This window comes from Agelaius tricolor, unplaced genomic scaffold (genome assembly GCF_023055355.1).
Source record: "Agelaius tricolor isolate 1412-34295 unplaced genomic scaffold, bAgeTri1.0.p SCAF_1, whole genome shotgun sequence".
Classification (NCBI taxonomy): Eukaryota; Metazoa; Chordata; class Aves; order Passeriformes; family Icteridae; genus Agelaius; species Agelaius tricolor.
The window spans coordinates 85065667-85090472 of record NW_027269261.1 but is presented as its reverse complement, the minus strand read 5'-3'; the positions used below and the strand labels follow the sequence as shown (position 1 = coordinate 85090472).

Genomic DNA, 24806 nt, shown 5'->3' with positions numbered 1-24806 from the left:
TAGAAAATGGTCTAAACACCACCACTTGCTAAGACACCACTGTGAGTGTAAATACTGTGTGTATACATTTATTGGTTACATGCCTGAAGGATGTTTGCCCCAAATATCATATTAAAAAGGAAGAACGTTATCAGGCCCCAACCAAACATGTTAAAGTGGAAGACAACCATTAGCTTAATTAGCTATAGATGAGCCTATGCAAATAAGGCAAACTGTATCATAAGCTGCATTAGGCAAAGTACTGACAACAGATCAAGGGAGGTGATCTCCTTTACTCAGCACTGGCATGGCCACACCTGGAGTGCAGTCCAGTTCTGAGCTTCTCAGTACAAGAGAAACATGGGCATGCAGGAGACAATCCAGCAAAGGGCCATATGGAAACTGCCATTGGGGCATCTCTCCTATGCAGAAAGGCTGAGAGAGCCCAGGGAAGAAAAGGCTTATCAGTGTCTATAGATATCTGAAGGGACAGTAAAAACAGGGTGGAGTCAGGCTCTTGCCAGTGATGACCAGTGACACAGGCAATGGGCATGTACTGAAACACAAGAAGTGCTGACTGAACATCAGGAAACACTTTTTTACCCTAAGGGTGACTGAACAGATTTCCTAGAGAGGTGATAGAGTTTTCATCTTTGGAGGTATTCAAAAGATATGTACCCAATCCTGCTTGAGCAAGGGGGTTGGACTAGATAATATCTAGAGGCCTTTTTCAACCTCATCCATTTTGCAATTTGGTGAAAAACTTCAAAGAGACTTTTGAAATAAAGTTACCTGAAAGTATAAAAGCAGCACGAAAATTTGTAATTGTAGGGAGTTTGGACTAGAACAGCTGTAATCAAAACCCAATTTGATACTAATGGAACTCACACTGTCAACATCATCTGATGGTCAGGCCAGAGTAGACTTCTTAACAGACACTGACTAGCCTGTATCCAGCTAGGGGAGTGCCAGCATGGAGCACACCTAGTAGGGACCCCCATTTCTCTGAGAATGTGACCTCCTGGTAAGGCCTACTTGTCAACATATGGATCAGTGTGTTGTAAGGAGCTGCACTGGCACACAAACAAATCAGTTTAGCCTAGGACTGACAGAGCTACTCTTAGATCAGAGTTTAGTAAAATAAAGGGCTGAAGAGAAAGATTTATTGGTGGATGAGCAATATGAGAAATGAGATGAGGCAGTAAATTACAAGATTAAGTATTGTCTTACAGGTATGTCAGCATTTGCTGTGTTCCTCAACTGACAGCTAGATGTAAAAACTAAAAGGTAACACTGGCTCTTTGCAGGACAAATGAGAAGGAGAGACTAAAGATCTAAATTTCTGGCTTGAGAAATGCAGCAGCATTGGGCCCTGATGATGACTAAAGGCAGGCAGAGAAATAGTTAAAGTTCAACTTTGAAGTAGGTAGGTGAACCACTAAGTTAAATCTGTGATACTAACAAGATTGAGATGAAAGCTAGATCAGTCAGAGGTTCTGTCTGAGCTCAAAGACATACTTAACATGAGAGCCAGTGGGGGAATGTAAAAGATGGACAAAATGATAGGGCAGGAAATTAACTTTGAAGCAAGAACTGAATCGAGAGCAAAGAAATATTGAATTTGCAAAGGTCAGAGAAAAGGATGTTGCAACAATTGAATCATAACAGGACGAAAACATGGACAAAAGCAGAGACAGAAAGAAAAGGTTGCATCTTTAAAGTAGTACCCAGAGAACAACTATGGGTCTCATTGCTCCTATTGTGAAAGTGAGAACTTCTAAAGCAATTCAAGTTGAAGAACACATGAGCTCTGCAGTGATTGCTACGATGAAGTTTAAGATTCTATTTGACAATTTTTATCTTGAATTCTTAATTAGTTAACAAAAGAATATCTAAGTAAAGGAGAAACAGAAATAGTTATTTGCAGAAAATATTATCTAGCAAATTAAAAGCAACAAAGAACAGCTAGCTGGGAAAACTTAGCAGAAAAACAGAGGGCTGAATAAGGATGACTTCTCAGTGAGACACCCAAAATATAAATGTAAAGGTGATTACAGACATAGCCCAGCAATAGAATTCAGGGATCTCAAGTATTACCAAAGAAAACAGAAGGTGAATATTAATCTAACAGGTTACATACAAAAGGATGGAATGCAATTTTTAATACGTGGTTGTACACAGGTCAGCAGAGACTTGGAAGAAACAGTTACATTTATGTCACTGAATGGCTCCTTTTCATGTTATTGAACTTGATGTCTCCAAATGAGAGTCCAGGTTCCAGTGCCAAATCACATTGGCATAAATTAGCAAAGACTAATTTATCAGCATAGATAGAGCCAATGGCTTGAACAGGGAGCAAGGGAAACTCTTATAAAGAGGTGAAGCTTCTGAAGAAGTCCAAAACAAGAAAAAAAGATTAGATAACAGCAATATGATCAGCCTTGGACTTCATAAGATGAAGGATGAGATGATATTACTGCAAAGAGATATTGTGAGCTTGAGGAGGGTTAAAAAGGAGCAACTAGATCAGATGGATACCTGGGACAGAGAGAGAGAGAGGGGAGATAAAACAATGAGAATCTTCTGCATCAGGGAGAGGTCTCAAGCTTAGAGAAGATATGAACTGAGTAAAGCCATCTTATCTGCATCAGTGTCCTCCTGAAAGACAAACAGTATGAACTGGTAAAAGGGGACAGACACTGGCTGGGACCTGAAGCATGGTCTAGTAATGCAAGGTCTCCATACAGGTGAGACCAGCAGCTCATAACTGAATGAAGCACATTCTCTGAGAACTAGGTCAGTCTGATATGTTTATTGTCAGCCAGACAATAAACTGCCTTTTTTGCCACTTCTCTTTTTACCCCATTAGTCATCTGGGAAAGTTATTTCACAGCTGTATTCCCTTGGTTGCCAAGATAACTTTCTTAATGTCTAGCTCCAAGTAATTCAGTACTGGCATACTTTTTTTTTTCTTTTTTTTCTTTTTGGCCTTTGGTTGAAACCTTTCTTGACAAGTATATGCTTGACTTATGCTTTTATAGTCAAAACCCATTTTTTCACACCTTCAGACTGTTACACTAAAAATAAGATAGTTACCATCTTATTATCTTACATCTCAGAGACTCTTTACTCCACTCATTCACTTACTGAACTTCTCCACATCTATTCAGATTAACCTATTCTTGCAAATGAATAAACAGAATATTATCATTAGGTAAAAGGCCTGTAGTAACTGACCTTTCACATTACCATTAAACAAAGAGTTGTTTAAATGGGAGGGTGAAGGAACAGAAGGAACAGAGAACTTACTTTTTGGAGATCATGGGTTTTCATATGAATGTGAAAATTGTAATTAAAAAAAATTTGTGATGAATCTGCACATGAGACTGTCGAACAGCTTCTTCTAATGAGGAGATAACCATGAATGAAGAAATCAGCAAATGAAAAATGGAAGGGAAAGGAGAGCAGAGAACACTACAGGAACTGGAAGCCACAGAAAGGTGAAGTACAAGAACAGGAGAAGTATTAGTGATGTAGCAGAGCCACTCTTGTAGGTGAAGGCTGAGCTGAGAGTAAAATATGTGATAAAGCTAGACAACACAGAGATAAGGGGTCAAATCCATTGAGAAGAATCTTAATGAAGTTACAGAAACTAATAACAAAGATCAAGAAATTAAGGGAATGTGTACATAACTTAAAGAAACTTAAATATATATAGATATTTTGAAAATTAATGGATGTATTCCAAATCCCAGAACTCTAAACCCAGAGCCAAATTAGAACTCAACATAATACAGTACTGAATACAGGTAATACTCACTAGTTTGACAGTCATCAATTGAACAAAAAGTCATTGGTTCCATAAACTGCTTTAATATTAGTGTGTTTTCAAAGTAGAGAAGTCTATTTGTACAATAATGGAACCTACTTTGAGGTTACAAAAAGGAAAAACAAAAACCAAAAAAAAAGCAGCTAGCAAACAGAAGACTAGAGGGATGCAAAGTTAAGAGGGAAGATAAAGATGACTTTGTGATTAGTGCCTTGATCTGTTCCCTGGCCATAAGAAATACTAGTACATGAAGTAAATGGTGCAGCTGTTTCAAAGACAATAAGGAAACAAGCCTAAAACTGACCTGTTGATATTAATTTAGAACATACTTAAGTACAGCATTAATCAGGTTGAAGTCAAAGACCAGTGATACAGAGAGAGAAACTGGACTGAAACTACCAAAGCCTCAGTGACACAGTACCTTTTTCAAGAATGAGACAAATCCAACATCTTGGCTGCATATGATCAGTCATCCTAGGGAGTATCTACCTTTTACTGTATCTAAACTTACCCTCTTGGTTTTCTTTATATTTGAAGTCTATTTCTGAGTAGAAGAGCAGCTAAAAAAGAGATTTCATTTCTTAGGTGACTTGCATCAGGGACAGTCAAAGAAACATTGGAAGGGGAAGTGTGAAGGAGGTGTGGCAGAAAGATGTAAGGCTTAGTGCTGGGTTTTAAAGGAAACCACTAATTATTCTAACATATCTGTTTCCTGAAAGCTTTTCAATCCTTTAATGCTAAGGATAGCACACCTTATCTCACTATGACAATTTGTAATTGCTTTCAAAAATTTTAAAACAGGAAAGAATACTAGTTTTAAATTCAAAATATGTGAATTATAGTAGTCTTGATCATCATAAATCTCATAAGCCCCACTCTGAGTTATAACACAGAAAAAACTGAAGATACTTTGTGGATATTCTAAAACCAATCTACATCTGTTGATAATCTGAAAGCAAAGTTGTGTCAGTATCTGAAAGAATACATGCATGCAACTGAACTTCTCTCCTTAGAAACAAAGCAATGGAACCAATTTCATTAATGTTATAACAGTCAAATTTTCACAGAATAACTCTGAAAACACTGAAAAAGATACTCTCATGTGTAAAGAAATAAAAGTTAAAAAGTACAGAATTGTACATTTATTACTGCATGCACATATAAAAAATTAATCTCTTTTACAACTATTTTTTCCACTCACGACTTTAGAAAGCAATCAAAATGATGAAAACTGCAACTGAAAATAGTATTCTGTTATTTACATAGAAAATACATAGTTTGAAATGGGTGTGACTACCATTTTGAATATCTTCTCAAATTTAAAAACCTTTGGCATATATTACAGAATACTTTTATGAAAAAGGACTGGGTCATTTACTTCCTGGAATATGAACAAAGAAAGAAAAATTCCAAAGTCATGAAACATTTAAACAACACTACCTAAAAATGTCCCTTTATGACCACATACAATGATGAGAACATGACAAAGGCAGTATCTCATTCCATATGACTTTTCAAAAATTGGCATCTTGGAGATTAAGACATCATGAAGCATAGTTCACTGAATATGTATACTTTTTAATATTTTATGGTTGAAGAAGTTTAATGCAAATAATAGTCCATGTTCTGATGATGTCTGAATTGCAAGGCTTTACATGTGTAAGTGGTTTCCAACAAATTTAGGTAACGTCAGCTTTGGCTCAAAGTTGCACCTCAGAGCCACAAAGGTGATGTTGAATTCACATTCACAGATAGGATGAACAAAAGTTAAGTCAAATTACTGCATTAGCTAAGTTACAGTGTCATGATAAGCAGAAATAAAACACATTACAATGTTGACATTCACTTATTGGGCCCTTATTAGGAAATGTTCATTCTGAGGCTTTACCTTTCACTATGTCTAAAGGCCTGAATAGGCCTAAAAGAGTAGCATCTTGGGAAAGTGGCAAATGATCTGTTTAAAAACTTATGAAGGAAAGGAAGTAAAGAAAGTCAGAGAAAGGATGAAAGAAAGTGCCATATAAATTACTACACAGAGAATAAGAGGTCAGTAAATTAAAAGCTTTTATGGCTTTCTTATATTGTGACATGACAAAGCATCAGCCAGAGAGGACTGGGGAAAATAGACTAAAGAAGAACCATATAGTCATGTATTATACACTGTGACCCTGCAGAAATTAACTTTTCAACTCCTATATGGCAACAAAATATTATGCATTCTAATGGCTACTTAGAAAAAGTCTTCAAGCAACTCCCATTTAGAAAGAAAAATAGTAGCCTAACTGTATCCTAAATACTAAAAGTCATGAAAATAATTTCAGTTCTTGAATCACACCAGTATACAGATGAGCTCCTTTCTCTACCCAATGTGCTCATTTTCCTTATTCTTAGCTCTCACCTCTCAGCTTTTAGCTTAAGAAAAAAAGGGGTTTATTTCAGCTTCTAGAGCAGAACAGATGTATACTTACTTACAAATTTAATTTTAGTTGTTTCCGGACAAATAACAAATCAAGTGTTTGTTCAACCAAGTCTTAAAAATGAAATCTCAAATGTCCTATTCACATTAAACTACTAATTTCCTTAATGGCCTTTTTAATTTTGTTTTTTAAATGTAGACTCACCTCAAAAAACCCTCCGCATATACAAAACAACAACCTCAGATCTCACTGAACAGATGTTTAGGAAGGCCTAAATATGCACAGTAGATTTGACATTTTATATCTACAGGTACTAATCTGCTATAATCAGATATATTCTGTACAGATACCTCAAGTATGTCATATGCCACCATTGATCCAAATAATCTCCAATAATGCTCATCTGATCAAAAGTCAGGAGACATGATATTCAGCAAATCACTCACAGAACAAATAATATCTTGCTTAGCTGTTTCTTTGCCAATAATTCTGGCTTGTTTTGGGCAAGTAAACAAAATCACCTGTCTCTTTCTACTTTCTGAATAAAAGCTTATAAGACACTCAAGTATTTAAATTCAATATTGAAGCCTGCAAATAATTAGTTGTTCATGACTAAGAAAATGAGGGTGGTTTTTTTTGCATTAAGTGGGCTTCACTGTCACTGGGGTAAAACCACTCTTTAAATGCCCCACAAATGCCTATTTGTGCCCAGTTAAACAAACCTGATCTGAGGAAGGATAGGAGGCATAAATTTCATTACTCTATTCTACATTTGCTTATAGGCAAAGAATTGTTCTATACCTAGAACACCTGAAGGCTGTTTTGTTACAGCAGCTATGGATTTAAGGCAATTTCAAAATCAAAGAATGGCTTGGCTTGGAAGGGACCTGAAATCCAGATAAATAGCATCTGTAACTCTTCCCTTGTCCACTCCATCATGGAAGTTGATTGAGTTGGTCAGGCAGGACTTGCCTCTGGTGAAGCTGTGCTGGCTGTCTCCAATCACCCCCCTGACTCCCTGTACTTTAGTAGAGCTTGTAGTAGGATCTGTTCCATGACTTTCCCAGGCTCAGAGGTGAAGCTTGCAGTGTAGTTCCTGGGGCACTCCTTTCCAGTCTTTTTAAAAAGGTGTACAATGTTTTCCTTTTTCCAGTAACCTAGAAAATGTATTCAAGGTACATTGATAATATCAAGGAAGGCCTGTATCATTCCAGGAACTACTCTCTTTAATATGTTTCAGTACTAAATGTACACCCAAGTTCTTGAAAGGAAAGCAAAACCAGATGTTAAGTCCTCTTCCACTTCCATGAGGACTGCCTCAGCAAACCCTATTTTTTGATTTAGTTGCAGTACTAAATGTTATGTATTACTTTAACTGGGTACTTTGTCCAGGTTTCCAGTGTTACAAAGCCCTCCAGTTGATTTTCAGAACAACTTAATAACTACATTCTCCATTAACAAGGAAACAGTGGCTGAAAAAAACTATTCAAGGCAAAGTTAGCCACAGAAGTTCCATATAAGGTACAAGACCCTCAATTTTGCAGCAAAGCCTCAACAGATAAAAAAGTTCATCATCAGCTGCAAATCTGTATGCACGGAATGAAGATATTATACACACACTGTTGTAAGAGACTCACAAAACCCAGGAGAAGACTTATGTATTTTTGACCTCTTCTACATAAGCTAGAAATGGATCATTTCAAAGCAGATTCCATATTGCCAACTTGAGTTGTTACTGAACAGTGTCATGTCTAGCAAACAAAACTGGTGAGTGAAACAGACCTGACTATATTTAAAGTTTAAGTCACTGTGCAAATTTAGCTCATTCAGTATGAGACGTATTTCGCTGGTTTTGAGTTTCTGGCCTACTGGGGAACATGCTGGCTCATCATCTTCATCTGCTGATGGAATGCTTTCTATCTTTGTTTCAGCACACTCAGCTTTTGCATTAAAGAAGTGCCTTTTTTGTTAAGCATCTGTGGATGTATTTGATATTTAGGATATAAAAAAATCCCTACCTCCTGCTTGCAAGAGTCAATTCCATAGCAGTACTTTTGCTGATTACTTTTTGTATTTTTCTGACATTTCAAAAAACAATTAGATTTTCATTCAAAGTGAAAAGGTCAAATAAACCCTATCAATGTCAAGGGCTTTATCATGCTCAACATGACATTAATGCAAATAATGCCTGTGCTGAAATCATAGTGCAAAAGCTGAGATGCAATCCTGAGCACAGCCTTCATATTCTGAAAAGCAAAGTACAGTCACCAGAACTGAGCTCTGTTTTATTCAGGTCAAACTGATGATTTAGGAATGATCTGGGACTCCTATGTTGACAAGCTTCTCCATGTTTCCTCTACACATACCGAGTTAGCATCTCAGTCTCAATACACTGTCTCTGCATTTTGGTCAGCTTCAAAATTTCTGCCAAAGGTATTATTGGCACATAACCTGGTTCACTTGATAGAAGTCTTAGCTTTTACAAAGGTCTGGGAAACAATCTACAGCCTCTAGAAAAAAACCAAAGAGTAGAGTAGTAAATGTATTCTATACAGTTTCTGCCAGTTTCTTAGGGTAATGCTCTGTGAAATACTGATTGAATTTTTTTTTTTTTTTTTTTTTTTTTTTTTTTGCTTTGCATGGAGAGATTCTTCTCTGCACTGGCTAGAAAAATGGTTAAAATAATAAAATTATATGAGACAAAGACTATCTCATATGGAAACATACTAAATAATAATACTGTACAAGGCCTCATTTGAAGGTCTGTTCACAATCCATATCATCAGTGTTTAAAACTGGTTGAAAACAAAGTGGACCAAGAATAGAAAGCCTGTTTTCAAGGCAAAATGAAAATGAGCCTTGCAGAATAAAACAAATTAAAGATGTTACTACTACCTTGCAAAGGAATCAGACAGGAAAGAAATTTTGCTATAGAACTAGAAAGTATGAGAAAAAAATAATTAATCTTGATAAGAAAAAATATAGATGAAAACAAGGAGTCTCAAGTCATTGTGAAAGATCCAGAAACTGCACTCTGTAAAGGGAACAAGTGAGTATCTCTTGTTTTAATACAAAGTCTAGCACTTTCATGATAGCATTTATATTTTATATGAACACCTGCAATATATAGAAAACTCTTGTTAACTTCAGCTGCGCTAAGGGACATAGGGGCTGTTGAAATTGATGCTAGGATTTCTTCTTTCCACAATTACTAATTCTCATTGCTTTTATGTTCCTTCAGCAGCAGTACAGCCATTATTAATTCTACTTACACCATAGGCTTCGTCAACTTATAATTTCAAAAGGTATTCAATCAATGTTCCCTTCCCGTGCCAAATGGTGACTCAAGCAATTCCACTTACAGTATCCCATGGCACAATCCTGTAATCATTTGACTACAGTTTAAACTGGTAGGCAAAAGGTAAATCGCCCCATTCATTACAGAACAGCTTCAGCAACAGCTAGAAATGACACAGAGCCATAAACTAGAGCCTAATCTGATCAGTGCAAACTCTGCAACCTGCAACATCCACCATCACATGGATGAAGCATCTTGGACAGTCATTATATCAGCCAATACCAGCCATGGAGGGCTGATATTACACTTCCCAGCGAAGCACAACCAAACTTTGCAGAATACTCATTACATCAGCCTAGTCAATTATGATAAAGTTCTTGAAATGAAAAAGCAAACAGTACCACAATTTTCAGTTCAAATTTAAGTGTGGTATTAACAGTATTCTTCATACATATGCTTTTAAGTCAAGTGAAATATTGGCTGTATAGATGCTTTTTAAAAAGAACTAACAGTAATCACATCCCTTGGTTCAAGCATGAGGAAATTCAGCCTTGCAGATGGGATTCGACCACTGGCTCAAATATGTCCAATGTACAATATATGTGAAGGCAGATTTTTCCCTCAACAGTATCTCCAAACTTACTCTGCTGTCTCAACTCAGATTCTGTCTTATCCTTCTGTAGTTGCTGGCAAAAGGCAGAAATGTCAGGAGTAAAGAAGATGCAGTCTAAACATTTTGGCAGAGACCAATACTTGAAATTGTGGACATGAGTAGGCTTTCCCATTATATTTTTCCTTACAAGAGGAGTTTTCTATTTTCATATTTTTAATCCTCTTTTGACACCTTCCTTGCTACATAGCAAAGGAGCTGCTAAAACCACAAAGATGCAACACTGAGAGAAAAGGGGGAAGAGGGGTACAACTCTCACTCTGTATGAAAAAATTAACACTTCCTTTCCACAAATGTAGAGGTCACTTCTAGCTAAGCTTCTTCAAGAAAAAACAACTGGAAAAAGAATATTTGAAGGTTACCTAATATGGCAAAAAAATCGTTCATGAGAAAGACAAACCAAATTAAATATAACCAGAGAAGTCTCAATGCAAACCTTGCCAGACCTCTCCATGAAAAGGTAAGAAGTTTCTTGAAACCTTGTCTTTTTGTAGAAGTGAAAAGCATTATTACATCATTTCTAGAACAGTTATTTGTTGTACTAGTTCAGCTTACATTCATGTCTGGTTTATTTAATTTTTTTTTCCTTGGCCTCCTGTTTTTTATTCAGGGACTGACAGTGTTTCTACAAAAGGTGAATGACCTTCTTGGTTCAATCAGAAATATCTAGCTGGCTGATCTGCATGATGTAACACTGAACCAGCACAGCCAGAGTAGATGCAGGATTCCAGGTCCCTCCATGACTGAGAATATGTCACATTCCGGGGAACCCTGATTTTACTGCTCATGGGAAAACACATTTGAAGTGGGTGTTCCATCAGGGTGAAAAATAATAATTTACCATAGAAAAGAAAGTCTTTCCTTAGCATTTAGTATAAAGTAGATGTGCTTGTCCCTGCTATAAGGATGGATCTGTAAAGCATCAGCCCAAAGACCTGCATTTCTTATAATAGTGTTAGCTTTTGTCTCAAGTCAGTAAAGCACAGGGCATTTCACCCCACTCTGGAGAGAAATCCTGAATATCTATCACTTCCTTGAGCTAGTCAAAACTTCTGGTTGGCTTCAAGAACTACAAATGAAGCAGAAGCTCCCATACTCCCAAAGGTTTTTCTGGATAATAGACAGGAAAGCAATTTAAGCTTGCTTTAGTCTTACTGCTTGGAAAACACTGAAGAAAATACTATCTAAAGTAGTACACAGCTTTGAAACAACATTTAAAGCATGTATTCCAGATGCTAAAGCATTAATCTGTGTGTTACAATGCCTTCAGAAAAGACTTCAATCTACTCTATTTAACATTTATATGCTCCTGTGAACAATTTCATGTTTTAATTCTGTGAATCAGAATTATCACCTTAGTGGTGATTTACACTTAAAAAATATGCATAGATTGCACTGAACTTTTTCTGTGCTTTAGCTCTAATATCACAATTTTTATTTAAAAAATGCCAGGAAAAAATATTGTTACCCATGCCAGAGTAGCTGGTTCATACTTAGCACAACAAGTGCTCTGCCCATGCATGCACACATACATCAGAAAGACCCCAATTTCATTCTAGCATGTCTGACCTCAATCTCTCTGTGCCTTGTTGTATTTTGAGTTAGCAGATTATACACATCAAGTTATTTGTTTCAGTATGACCAGTGAAGGCCTGCATGCTGCATATTTTCCTCTCAGCTTGCCACAATATAAGCCATAAGCAGCTTGATTATCTGACTTAACACAGTCATGATAGTAATAGTACAATCCTAGTAAAAGTGAATCAGGGATAAAAATAGTCTCAAAAATAATTTCCTGGGATTTCCTGGGTTTCGTTAGTATTAAGAAAGAGCTCATAATAGCAAGAAAATTAATACTGTGGGGGACCACCAGATGGATGTTTTATTTTTTTAGTAACTAAATATAAACATGTCACAAGTCTTGCCATGAAAAACACAAAAATAGACCAAGCTCAGCTAAAACTCTTAAAACAAAACAAAGCACCCATACTTTAGTTTAGCAAATTAGTAGATAATGTTATGAAGGATTATGGCAGAAACATTATATGTCTCACTTTGTAAAATTTTTCTAAAACAAATAGCTATTTGTCACACTGAGCTTATTGATTTTATAGTTTATAATCTGCTAAGAGTTTCTCATCAAATTATAGTATTGAAGGAACAGATTACTGCACAGCTTAATGAGGGTTCTTCCTTACTATAGTTCTACTTGATCCTTCAGCAAATCTCTTCCTTTCTTGGAAAAGGAGTAATTCATAAACTGAAGAATAAAAAGTGAGGTTTTTTCCAGTTTCAGATACACAGCACATATCTGCAACACCTAAAGGAGTATGTACACATCTAATTTTATTGTGTTTTCATGCATGATTTAATTTCCAGTTCAAAAGCAAAATGCATTTTTCCCATCACTGTGAACCAGAGAGTTTTCCTCCATCCTTAAAAACAAGAGGTTCTGGACTCCTTGTCCATTCCAGGTCTATGCAGATATCAGATACAAAAAAACCATTTTATAATCTTAATTAAATGTTAAAAGTTTTTGATTAAATTTTACTACAGTTCAAGTTGGCAAAGGAAACTTCAGAATGATGAAACCATTTTGAATCATCTTGATCCAAAACAGATAGAAAGAAGCACATAATGAAATATTGACAATATCCTAGGAAGGCAGACTTGACTTTGCTTTCTAGCAACAAAGGAAAAGCAAAAATTCGGATATTACACTGAGAAAAAGTTAGTCTGAGACCACAGAGATAGCTGATTTTATTTGTATGAAAACTCATGAAATATTTTTACTTTCCTGCTGTGGTGCTTAGTCTTAATTGAAATAAAAATGCCCAAGTCAAAAGTCACTCATCAAGAGGAGATTTGGGCACACTCACATTTCTCTTGTAGCACAGCTGTCAGATTTTTTTGTCAGTGGGCATATGTAAACATGGAACTGCACAGTGTATACAAATAGTTGCATGTTAGATTTCCAGTTAAATCTGAGTTGTTCCAAAATAGTACTGATTTTGTTAAACCTAAGTTGAGAAATACATATATAAAAAATAAAGTGATTGCCTCAATACATATTTACCAAAGCAAGCCTATTTAAAGTTGCAAGAACATGAGTGATGCTCTTTTTCAGCAGTTCTAAGTAAAAATTCCATTTTTTCATTATACTGTGTTAAAAAAGCTCAGCACCACACATAAGTAGAGGTACTAATTAATGCAGAGACTGCTAGCATGGTGTCCATGTTCCAGCTTATATTTTCTTTTCCAAGTTTGATCAATATTATCCTAGAGAGTGGTACCTTTCAAAATAACAAGATAACAAGTTAGATGTAAACTGAACTGCAGAACAGGTATGAAGGTAAAAAAAGTGAAACAGGAGATGAAATCACAAGCAAAAAAAAAAAAAAAATTAAAGCATTTTAACTCAGAAGAGGTCTATGAATTCTTAGTCCGTATCATTCTCTTGGCTTAGTTAAAACATTTGTAACTGGCCACAAAAAAATCCATAATGTACTAACAAAGGCAAATTCACATACAGATCCCTTAATTTTCCTTGACAAAATACACTTCAGGAGGCATGAAAATCTGTCTTGGAATTCTCTTGGGAAGCAGATTTTCACAGATCTACTGAACCATCTGGTGTTCATAGATTACCAAAAGAAGCACTGAGATCATCTCTGAAATTACAGAGAAGTGGGCCAGGCCTGATTCCTGGAGAACTGTAACCATGAAAAGCAGCAGCTCTGATGCATTCAGTTAACACAAACTGAATTTGCCACCTCATGGTACCACCTAATCAAAAAGGGTTGATATTGCTTCAATTGTTTTAAACATAGATAAGGAACACTCAAGAAGGTTTAAATAAATAAATAAATAAATAAATAAATAAATAAATAATAGAAAATGTAAGGACTGGAGTTTAGTGCAAATTCATCAGAGCTTTTAGGAGCCCAAATCTTATTGATGTCAGTGAGCTCACAGCTCAGAATTTGGTATTTGTATTATTACTTAAAATTTGAGAGGAAAGAGAAAATGACTTTTGACAAAGTCATCAATCTGTTTGGCAATCAAAAGAAAGATGAAGGAAGACCAAAAAGTGATTTGATTACAGCACAAGTGTCTCAAAGAGAACAAGAAGGGAACAAAAATAAAAGCTCCTCTGCGTAGCAAAGGGCTCTTTAATATAGTGAAGAAAGCCACAACAAATATTGTCTAAAAGCTGCAGACAAATTCATGTAGGAAGACATGAATTTTTAATAATGAGGTTGACAAATCACTCAAATCATCATTGAAGGAAGAAGGGGGTTTTTTTAGCTTCTTAAAAACAGTGACAATTTTCTCATCTGCCTCCATATCCTCATCAGTAGGTTTCATATAGCACTTCTTTCATATGCAAGAATATAAATATATGCCTATTGGGACAATAACAATCTGTTAATATTTTATTTTATTTTCAAAGTGAAAGGTTTCTGCTGAAAAAAAAACGAGTCAGAATTCAAATGTTGGGGGTTTTTTTTTAGTCTTACAGTAAACAGGTTGGAGTGTGTTGATTTTATGCACAATAGTTAAAAAGTTCAATGGCTGCAGATAATTTATTGCATTCAAAAATCCAAAGAAGAAGGCAAATATTTTTCTCAAGATAAAATTTTAAAATATTTAGTTTAGTAATTCTGGAAAGTAAGAAAGACAGTGTTTCTGAAAGCAATCTAAAAAAAATCCTTAAATATTCAAGCTTCACATCCACAAGTTCCTATGGGTTTCCTGAGCACATCACATGACCCCTTAAAAAATGCAGACAGCATCATTACTTTCTCCAAATTATCATAAAATACTTATATTGTTATCAAAAGAACTGCTTTTGTGTTCAGTATGAGTATGTTGTCTTACAGTACTGTAAGAATTTAAACCCATAGTGAGATTTGATAATTGTGAAGAATAGTGAAAGCACACTGCTTGGAAGGAAGGAATTTCTTCCATTTTCATCCCCACTCCTGTCTCGAGTGATTGTTTCAGCACCTTGGCAATTTCAAGTGATTCTTTACCAAACATGTGAAACAGTCCTTTTCTGATAAACTGAGCTGAAGAAAAAGCAAAAAATATCTGACTTCTGATTTGAACAAACTGCCTGTTATTGATTCAGTTCTCAACAACATTCACCTCAACCCAGGACCAACTTTTACTAGCAGATCACTGCTCCTGCTGCTACCAGTTCAGCTGGGAAACCACATCACTGTAACATTTTCAGAATTGTATACTATTCAGCACACTGTTAGGAGGGTATGCAGGAAGTAATCATTTAGCTATATTTTTGGTTACTTGCTGCTCCATGGCAGAATCCCAAGGAGAAAAAACTACAAATCAAAACACTAATGAAAATTTAATATCTAGGATTAAATATTCCAGTGTGACAAACTATGAACCTAATGTATCTAAAAATTGGTTCTAATCAAATAAACTCCTGAGTCTACAATGTCCAAGTAGTCACTAAAGAATTATGGGTTGTTTGTATTACAGATGTGGTAAAGAAGTCCAAAGAATCATCCACCCAGAAAAAGAAAGCTATGTTGTGGTAATAAATCTTGGAAGGGCCAGTAAGCCCTTTTAGTAGACATTACAATAAAGAGGGGACAAGGAGAAAAATGAAATGCAAATGCCTAATTCTAGTAAAGGAGAAGGCATGAACTTTCATGCTCATAAGCAAATCAAATTTTTTTATTTAGTGAGTCTTCAGAAAAATGTCTACCAGTGTAGAAAATTCATAGTTCACTGAATCACAATAACTGTAGCAGCTGCTAGTTTGTTGTGGTTTTTTGTTGTGGTTGTTTTGGGGCTTTATTTCTTAGACTTGTAAAAGGTCTGTGCAATTTTTAACTGCATCTAAATAAAATGTGTGGTATCCCCAGGTTTCTGGAAACATTTAAAACACTACTGAAGCTCATTTTACAAAATGAAATGCATTACCTTAAGCATTATTCAGTTACATGAAAACAGTCTTCTTGCAACTGAGTTCAAGTATCACATTATCAGTTAGGAAAATAATGTTTTTCATTTATCGTTTTCTTGCATTTGAAAAAGGTTATATTACATTACTTATCTATATAATTCAAGTACACAGAAAATAATTAAAAATGTTTCATCCACAAGTCTAGCTCTTCTTTCACCTAATAAGAAGAGTTAATGTTTCAACCTTTCTACTACTTGTATAACTGCTGCAAAACCAAATGCTGGTAACACAATGCCAAGTTGCCCCTTCCCCAACCAAAAGCAAATCCTTATTACTTGCAACCCACTTAAACTTGTTGCTGAACATCAAAACCTACCTCCACCTCAGCCATTATACCTAACACATAGCTTCCTAAAAATAAAATTAATTCACTCTTCTATTGCCTATCTATATTTATTTTTAAAACTAGGATGACACAAAAAATTTTGAATATGTCTTTTACAGATCACTGTAGAAGAAGATCTGCTGCAGCAACTACTCCTGCAAGAAAGATTGACATGCATGTCCTATAGCTGCTAGGCAGCTCTGTTGAAGTAATTTGGACTATAAATAGGCAGAAACAGATCATTGACAGGAGATATGGCCTTATGGCTCTTTCTATTTCATCCCCCAGCATTAATACACTCTTTGTGAAAGGGACTGTGATTCTTGACTTCAACCTTAATTGCCCTCTGTGAGAAGGAAAAAAGCTTCAGCCCTTAGAAGCACAGAGTATTTCTGTGGATCCAGAAAGCATTTGAACTGTTACCTATGGAAATGTAATCTGCAACAGAAAGCCAAATATACTATGCCATCATTTAAACAAGATCCTACTGCGCCCACCCCCGTATTCCTAAAGAAAAACTTGTATATTCCCAGAAACTGCTAGAAATCCCCAGTAGCAGACTGAGTCTATATCTTGACTTCAAAGAATCTTGAAAGCCATTCAACAGATGGCTCTGGAATATTTTTACCTTGTTGCTTGCAACTGAATAGAAGAACACTCCCTTCAATATAGCAAATGGGTGCAAGCTTTAGAAACCTGTTCTCAGTTGGCCAGGGCTTTGGTAAGACTGGGAAAGCTTAGTTTAAATGGCCAGAAGACCAGTTTTCCTCTTTTGCATGACAGCTCTTGTGTACAGACCACTAGAGTCATCCTTCTTTTCCTTGTAGAAGTCCTATAACACAATAACAAATCTTGATTCTTGGTAAGTCTCTAATCTGCAGAAGTCACATTGACAGCTCAGCTTAAGATACTGCTATCTTGGCCCCTTCTACAGACACACATATCAAGAACATATATGAAGAGAAGATATGAAAAAGAATGTAAAGACAAAGACACATAATTTATGTTAATTTTTAGTGAAAAGCTCTAATTACACTTTGCCTGAAATAGACTTTTCATTGTGATCTATTATCAAACTCAATTTTAGCTCTACTCGCAGAAGTAAAAAATAGGTATTTTGCTTAATTTTATTTTCAAGTGAGGATGCAATACATGAAAATATAAGTACATATTCATATTATATATATATATATATATATATATATATATATATATATGTAATATGGAATGCAACTACTGCACAGTAAGATTCTCCTGTTAAGAGCTGAAAGTGCTTTAAACATAAGAGCATCAATAGTAATATCTTTAGTGTAACAGAGAGTTATTTCAGTACAAAAGCCTGAAGAAGCCATGTCAATTGGTGTTTATGCCAGCATAATCAGGTATCATCTGTGGAAGCACTTTTAAAATTAAAATAGCAATTATAGTACATTGCATAAGGACTTGGACAGAAGCTTGTTATATCAGCTTCCTTCTTCATTTCAATTAGGTGGTAACATAAAACAATTTTATTATTCCAAGTGCATTTTTCAAGCTTAGAGAATAAACCAAAAGAACTTGTGCTGCTCAGAAAAAGAACATCATTGTTAGAATGTAAAGCCAGGGAATAAGATTAATGTTTATGAAATATTTTCAGGAGATCATACAAGACCTGAAACTCTTTTTAATATATGGACAATAAAGAAAAATATCAATGGCCAAATATTTTTGCATATCCTTCAAAGTACTTTTAGGACTTCTCAGATTCTACACTGTATTAATAAAATAAGTGTAAGCTTAGTACTTACCCTCAGATGCATAATCATTGGGAAGTTCAGGATAAAGTTTGTTTGTGTTCTTTTTAGCTGAAAGAGAAAATAAAGTAGTGACTTATATGACATGCTAACATATATTGTTATCTTTTGTATACTGCTCTTCTGATAGAGTTCAATAGCTATTAAATGATTGCAGTTAGCTAGGAACCAGTGCAGAAGGAAGAAATACAGACTTTGCCTCCCATCCTTAACCAGAGAATTACGTTAACAAGAGAAGGTGCACAGTAAAGCTTCACTTTGAATGAAAGCACTTTGTTAAGACAAACTGTTAAAGAGCCAAAATTCTGCCTCTTCTGCTCTACTCTAATGATTAAAAGATAATGACAACCTAAAGGGAAACTACAGTTTCCAGAAAAAAGAAGTTTATAGAACTTGGACCAGCAGTTTCTAGGACTGTTATTTTTACTAAGAAGTTTCATTGTACTGTGAGACTCCTATGTATCCTGTATCTATGAATATTTCCTTTGAATCACTACATGATTCTGCAACTATAAAAATACTGTTTATATAGCAAATCTGTCAGAGAGAAAAGGTTTGTTAATATAAAACAAAAAAATAAATCCTTTAGTCTTTATCAGTCATGGCACTACATCAACATGCATTCAGTGTTTGTCCAAGGAAGAGTATTTAAAAAACATTTTTATAGAGGCAGCTGCTATAATGACTGCATAGTATTAATTAGCTTTAATGCTCTAATTTTATGAAGAGAATTAATTAGCCATTATCAAAAATTTTCACCTGGTGGTGTAGGTCTAACAGTGGGTTTAGGTGGCTCTGGTCTGGTTGATGGTCTAGCAGGTCGTTCATTTACCTAAAGTATAAAATTTTTTAAAAAAGATAGCATCATATCCGGACAGAGATTGTGACTTCAGAGCCTAGAAGTACATCAAGTTACACTGAAAAAAAAAATTAAAATTACTCTTTCTCCACTGAACTTTTAAGAACTCAAAAAGCATACTAAACACTAGTGATACACACATGACACTGAAGTAAATCACCATGGGTTTAACAAAGCTGAAAGTAAATGCTTGTCTATCAGTAACATCAACATCTGTAAGAAAATATCTTCTACAGTCTCAGTATTACATTATAAATGTGATTGTTTGAATGGAAGACAGAAAAAGTAGGAAAACTAAGAGTATCCAATTTGCAATTACCTTGACTAAAAATACTTGATCAAACATTCCTAATCATCACGTCAGATTTGATAATGCACAATTACAAAACAAGGATTTTGTTGTTCTGAAAGATGCAAAGCAAACCCAGCAACACTCTTGCTCCCAAGAGCCTAGCAGGGAAATACTTGAACAAATGTTCCACATACAGTAACTGATAAGCGCTATGCCTTCAGTCATCCAACAGAGAAGTTAAAAATTACACATGAAGATCAGCATTGACACTGACTAGGAACAGCTTAGGAACAGGGAAAGCCTATGTGAAAAAGAAGCACACAAACCCTTCTTTGTTCCCTTACAGATTTTCCTGGATTATTTTTTTGCTCTTCATTTTCATACACTTCGGTGAAGGATGCTAGAGTTTCATAAAGATCATCTGCCTGAGCAGGGAAAGGCACGTCACCAAGTAGGATGGCACTAGCACGAATGTCCTGCCCATAAAACCTGACACAAAAAAATAAAGATTACAGGTATTTGATTATTATTCTGTTTCAACTTCTAGATAAATTCATTTTGTGTAGATGCTCCCTATTGTCCATCCCTAGCCCTGGATTTTTCCTATTGATCATATGCTGAGAAATGACAGAACTATATCAAAGCTGTAAATTTTGTAAACTGACCACAGCCCCCATTTTCCTGCACCACTTGGGAGGAGAAGGTAGAGAAACTGTGATTGAAGTGGAGCCCAGTAAGATGGAAAGTGTGTGGGGGAAAGGTGTTGCTTTCTAGATTTGTTCTAATTTCTCATTATCCCATTCTCTTATTTACTTAAAATAAAATAAACTTATTTCCCCTTGATGAGGTTGGAGTTTTTTTGACTGAAATAGCAATTGGTAAGTTATCTCACTGCCTTTATCTCAACTTATGAGTTCATCATCATGCTTTTTCTCCTCTCATTTTGTTGAGGAGGGGGAATGACAAAGCAACTGGGCTGGCATGTGGTGGCTAGCTAACTAAGGTCAACTTGCCACAGATACACGATCCCTAAACATTTAGCATCATCTCAATACCCATTGCAAGATGTCTAAATTGAAGAAACCCTTGTCCCTCAAGAAATTCTCAACTAACATAGTATGTTTTCACAAAAACCACTTTTTCCAAAGTGAATGTGTCCTAGTTAATTCTGTCACTCTGCTTTCACTGAACCTTTTAGATATTAAGAGAACTTACTTGCGATTTGTTTCTTTCCTTTCAATTAAGCAGGTTCCTTCCAGAGATACGCCTGCGAACAGCCCTCGAGATTTGCAGTACGTGTAGACAGCAGCAGAGCTTCTCAGGGCAACATCGCCTTCCAAGTTTCTGGAAAGAAAAGGCTTTGGTGGATATTCTTCAATACAGTTTTCTAGCATGAACAGCAATTGTCTTTTTCTTTTAATCTTTCATTTTATTTTTACCCTATTTTCAGACAGAAAATAGGGTAAAAATAAAATGAAGGATTTTACTGCGCTTCTAATGTGAGGATACAGTTCTTCACCTGTTTGCTTGTCTTCCCACCCTGACACCTATGTCCCAGCTTGGACACAGAGATGTTGCAGGACAGTGAAATAGCTTTATAGGGTAGATGATATTCACTACCCTTCCCTGATCCACAGATCTCTCTCTCTCTTCTGTGCAATAAGTATCATCCTTCTATTTTGTTAGAAAAGACTAAAAACCAGCAGTAAAAACTTCATAATCATAAAAAGAATAGCCATAAGGAGGCACATATTCCATAAGCAGTGTCTGAGGTAGCTGGGATTGGTTAGCCTGGAGAAGACTTGGGGCAAACCTAACAGCAGGCTTCAAATATCTAGGGAAAGGTAATCAAGAGTATGAAGCCAGGCTCTTAAAAGCAGCATATGGAGGAAGAATAAAATACTATTGACATAAACAGAATGAAGAAATACTTTGACTGGATGTAAGGCAGGAGAGCTGAACAGAAGAGCAGGTTGCCCAGAGAACCAAGCAGTCTCCCTCATTGGGGATTTTCAACTGGAAAAAAGGACTGAGCAACCTGATCTGAAATCATAACAGACCTTGGTTTGAGCAGGAGGTTGGAGTAGCAGTTTTACAAGACTCATTTCCAAGTAAAATTGTTCAGTGATTATTTCACCTCATCCTGCAAAGTAAACAGGCTTAACCCCTTAAAGATTTAAAAGCAATTGTTTGGTGTAATTTTTGTTTACTGTTGGGCAGATGTGTGGTGACAGAAAGCACTGACCCATATGTTACTAAAAATCATAGTTCTATCAGGCACAGAAGCACCTGTGCTCTTCATTGAGCCTAGCCAAACAGTCTCCTGCAAAAGGAGAACAAACCTCAGAACACTTTTCTTCCACCAATAAATTACTTAATCAGGAAAGAAGAAAAAAAGAAAAAAAAAGTGATTGGCAAGTACAATATGGCCCAGTCAGCACACATGTTCCCCAGGCTGTTCTGCAACATATTAAAAAAATGCCACATCAATGTAGCTTTTAAAAATTATCTTCCATATATGACTATTAGGAAAACATATTACCCACCTCCCCAGAGGTCCAATTGCCACAGTAAGATTTCCTCCAAGTGTAAGATTTCCTCCTTTGGCAAAAGCTTCTACTGCTCTTTCATGATTCAGTATTATCACTAAGTCTGAGACCTATAAAATATCAAGTAAAAGTACTACACTTTTTAAGAAGAAGGAACAGCACAGGAGATGATCTTCCTTTCTTGTAAAGGATTATTTTCAAACAGCTTCCATGACACAGTTGATTCTTTTTCTGCAAGGTATTTTGAATGAAAAATTCTTTCAACTACTTTTTAAATCAAATTGGATTGATTTTTTCAAAGTGGTGGTATGTTCAGTATGTGAGAAACAAAAGCTATAAGAGAAACTCTATGTTAATTCAAAATTCCTAATTGACAATTTCTTATTTTCCATGGCTTATGCAATTATGAAGGCACATTTTCAGATGTGAATAATTTTGATCTTTAAATAATTAAACTAATAAAGGCAAGACAGAACTTACTTAACAAAAATTCCTGTCCAAAGAATAAAAAGCAAAAAGGATACAGGTGCAATTGATAAAACTTTTTTTCATGACAGGAGTTTTATATATCTGTGTGTGTGTATATGAATTAGTAATTAACTTTTTAAGACTTGAATATGAGATGTAGTCAGTTGCTTCAAGAACCTATTAAACCTAATAATTGAAGAGGTAGCAATATACCCAAGGACTACTGCACCTAATTTTTCATCTGATAGACTTGACTGAAAGCCAAGTTCAAGAAAAAAACTTTCAACTTACCCCAAATTCCAAACAGTGACAGCAGGGAATACAAGAGGAAATACCAGATTATTTGCAAAACAAGGCTGGCCTAGAAGTATTACATACAGCATAAGAGAGGTCTTTGTTATTAGCCCTCCACCCCATCCCAAACAAAAGATGGCTACAGGGGCAGTTTGTGGATTATCCAGGGATGGAGGGAGAACATCTGTCAGGATACTGCTTCCTCCTCTTACCCATTAAGAGGATGAATCCATTGTTCAAGATAAACTAATCCATAGTGAGAAAGCCTTCAAGGAAAACATTTATAAAATTTAAAGTTGGTCCTTAATTTGAAGTACCAAGTCACTGTGACTTCTGAAGCGTGATCTCCGTCTTGTTTTTTAAAAACATCCATAAGTATTACTACAACTATAGAATCAAATATAATCTCTCCTGCAGGAATAATTTTCACCTAGTTTCTAAAACATCTAACTTTATATAGGACTAGAAGGATGCTGAAATGGGACTGTAGGCTCCTAAGTCACTCATGAGTAATATATTTTCTAGAAGAAATGAAAAAGATTGTGTTATAATAATGTCAGTGAGGAAACAGCATTTTGTAAGCTGACTAAAATTTCAAATGAAGGGCACAGTATTACTCAGAGAAAAACCCCTCTCACAAACAGCTTTTGTACTGGAATTTTCTGATTCAGTATCAATAGGAAATGTCTACATTATCTAAATTATTAGGTGGGGATGATTAACAGAAAATTTTCATAGATAAATCAAAACACATGAAGAGGCTTAAAAGGAAAGAGGCTTAAAAAAAACCAAAGCCCACAACGAAACAAACTGTGGGGCTCAAACTGAACACTTTTTAATGCATTCAGATCCTGTAGTCATGAAAACCAATGAAAATTCCTCATAAAAATTAATGATTTTGTATTCATATCATCCTTTAAGAAGTGCATGCAATAATGCCTGAGATCACACAGTGAACAATGAGGAGAGAACAAAATATTGATCTATTGCTCAGTATGTGAGTCCTGGCTGACTGGCTGCCAGGACAGGGATAGCTGGCTAGCTGTAGATGTACTGGGGGCTGCCATGGATCACCCAGATCATCCATACATGGATTCTTCTGAAGAGCAGAATGCCTATTGCAAGAGACCTTGTTGGCAGCATATTGTTACTCTGATTTCCTTTGGGAATCAGCAGAACAAAAGCTAAACAAAGAGAAGGATGACTCTAGAGGCTAGCATGGGGAGCAGAGAAAAGATGAAAACATACAAGAGTGAAGGAGCTGTGAGGAAGAAGAAATGGGAAGGAGAGGCAGAACGCTGTTGGGGCTCAGCTCACCAGGGTTTCTCTGAATATGATGGGAGTCCTTTACTTAAGCATTTCTGCTGGCTGGAACTGGCTCCTTTTCTGTAATATTCCTTCAGGAGAGGTATCACCAGTTTTGGTGCTTTCAAACTGAAGGGTCACGTCAGTAACCACAAGTGTGAGTGGGAAATGTGTGAAATACAGTAACATTAAGTGGAGTCCATTTTACTCCAGTTCTTTACACTGTTGCTTGCCAGAAGGAGCCCCTGTGCCCTTTAGCAAAGCATTTAACACACTATAAAGTATAGGATGCTTTTTCAATTAACTTCAATTGTCTTATATGGGAACACTGACAGGAAGCTCTCTGTAAGTGAAAAATTCAGTCTGCTAGAAGTGGAAATAAGGAAATTAGTGTCATGTCACTTTTTTTCATCTAAATGTCTTCTAACAATTTGACTGATAGGATCAAAACCCCTCTTTTGTTTGTCTTGCATAAATGGATTTCATAATAATATTTTTGTACTTGAAAGTAGATTCTGCTATCTCGCTAACATTTAGATCTTCGTGAATGTATTTTAATTTCTTGCAAAAAAAGTTACCAACAAGTACTTCAAATGCAAAACCATACCTCAATTCCAATTTCAAATCCACCTCCAAGACCAGCAATTCCTATTGCAGAGGGAGCAGACCAGGCTGTTGTGTAAAACAAGATAAATTTACAGAATTTTAACCATATATTACAAGAAATACT

At 35.8% G+C, this 24806-nt stretch overlaps 1 protein-coding gene across 4 annotated transcripts in view; it reads right to left on the bottom strand.

Moving 5' to 3' along the window:
• SH3YL1 (SH3 and SYLF domain containing 1) overlaps positions 1-24806 on the bottom strand; it is a 44192-nt gene that overhangs the window by 5707 nt on the left and 13679 nt on the right. For 3 of the 4 annotated variants that reach the window (XM_071441641.1, XM_071441658.1, XM_071441667.1), the window contains 6 exons: positions 24684-24748; positions 22007-22119; positions 20676-20804; positions 19787-19949; positions 19069-19141; positions 18304-18360 (listed from right to left, as the gene is read on the bottom strand). In XM_071441641.1, the coding sequence (XP_071297742.1) occupies positions 18304-18360; positions 19069-19141; positions 19787-19949; positions 20676-20804; positions 22007-22119; positions 24684-24748 (600 nt within the window). The remainder of the gene's footprint in view (positions 1-18303; positions 18361-19068; positions 19142-19786; positions 19950-20675; positions 20805-22006; positions 22120-24683; positions 24749-24806) is intronic. The other variant, XM_071441651.1, reaches the window with a different exon arrangement.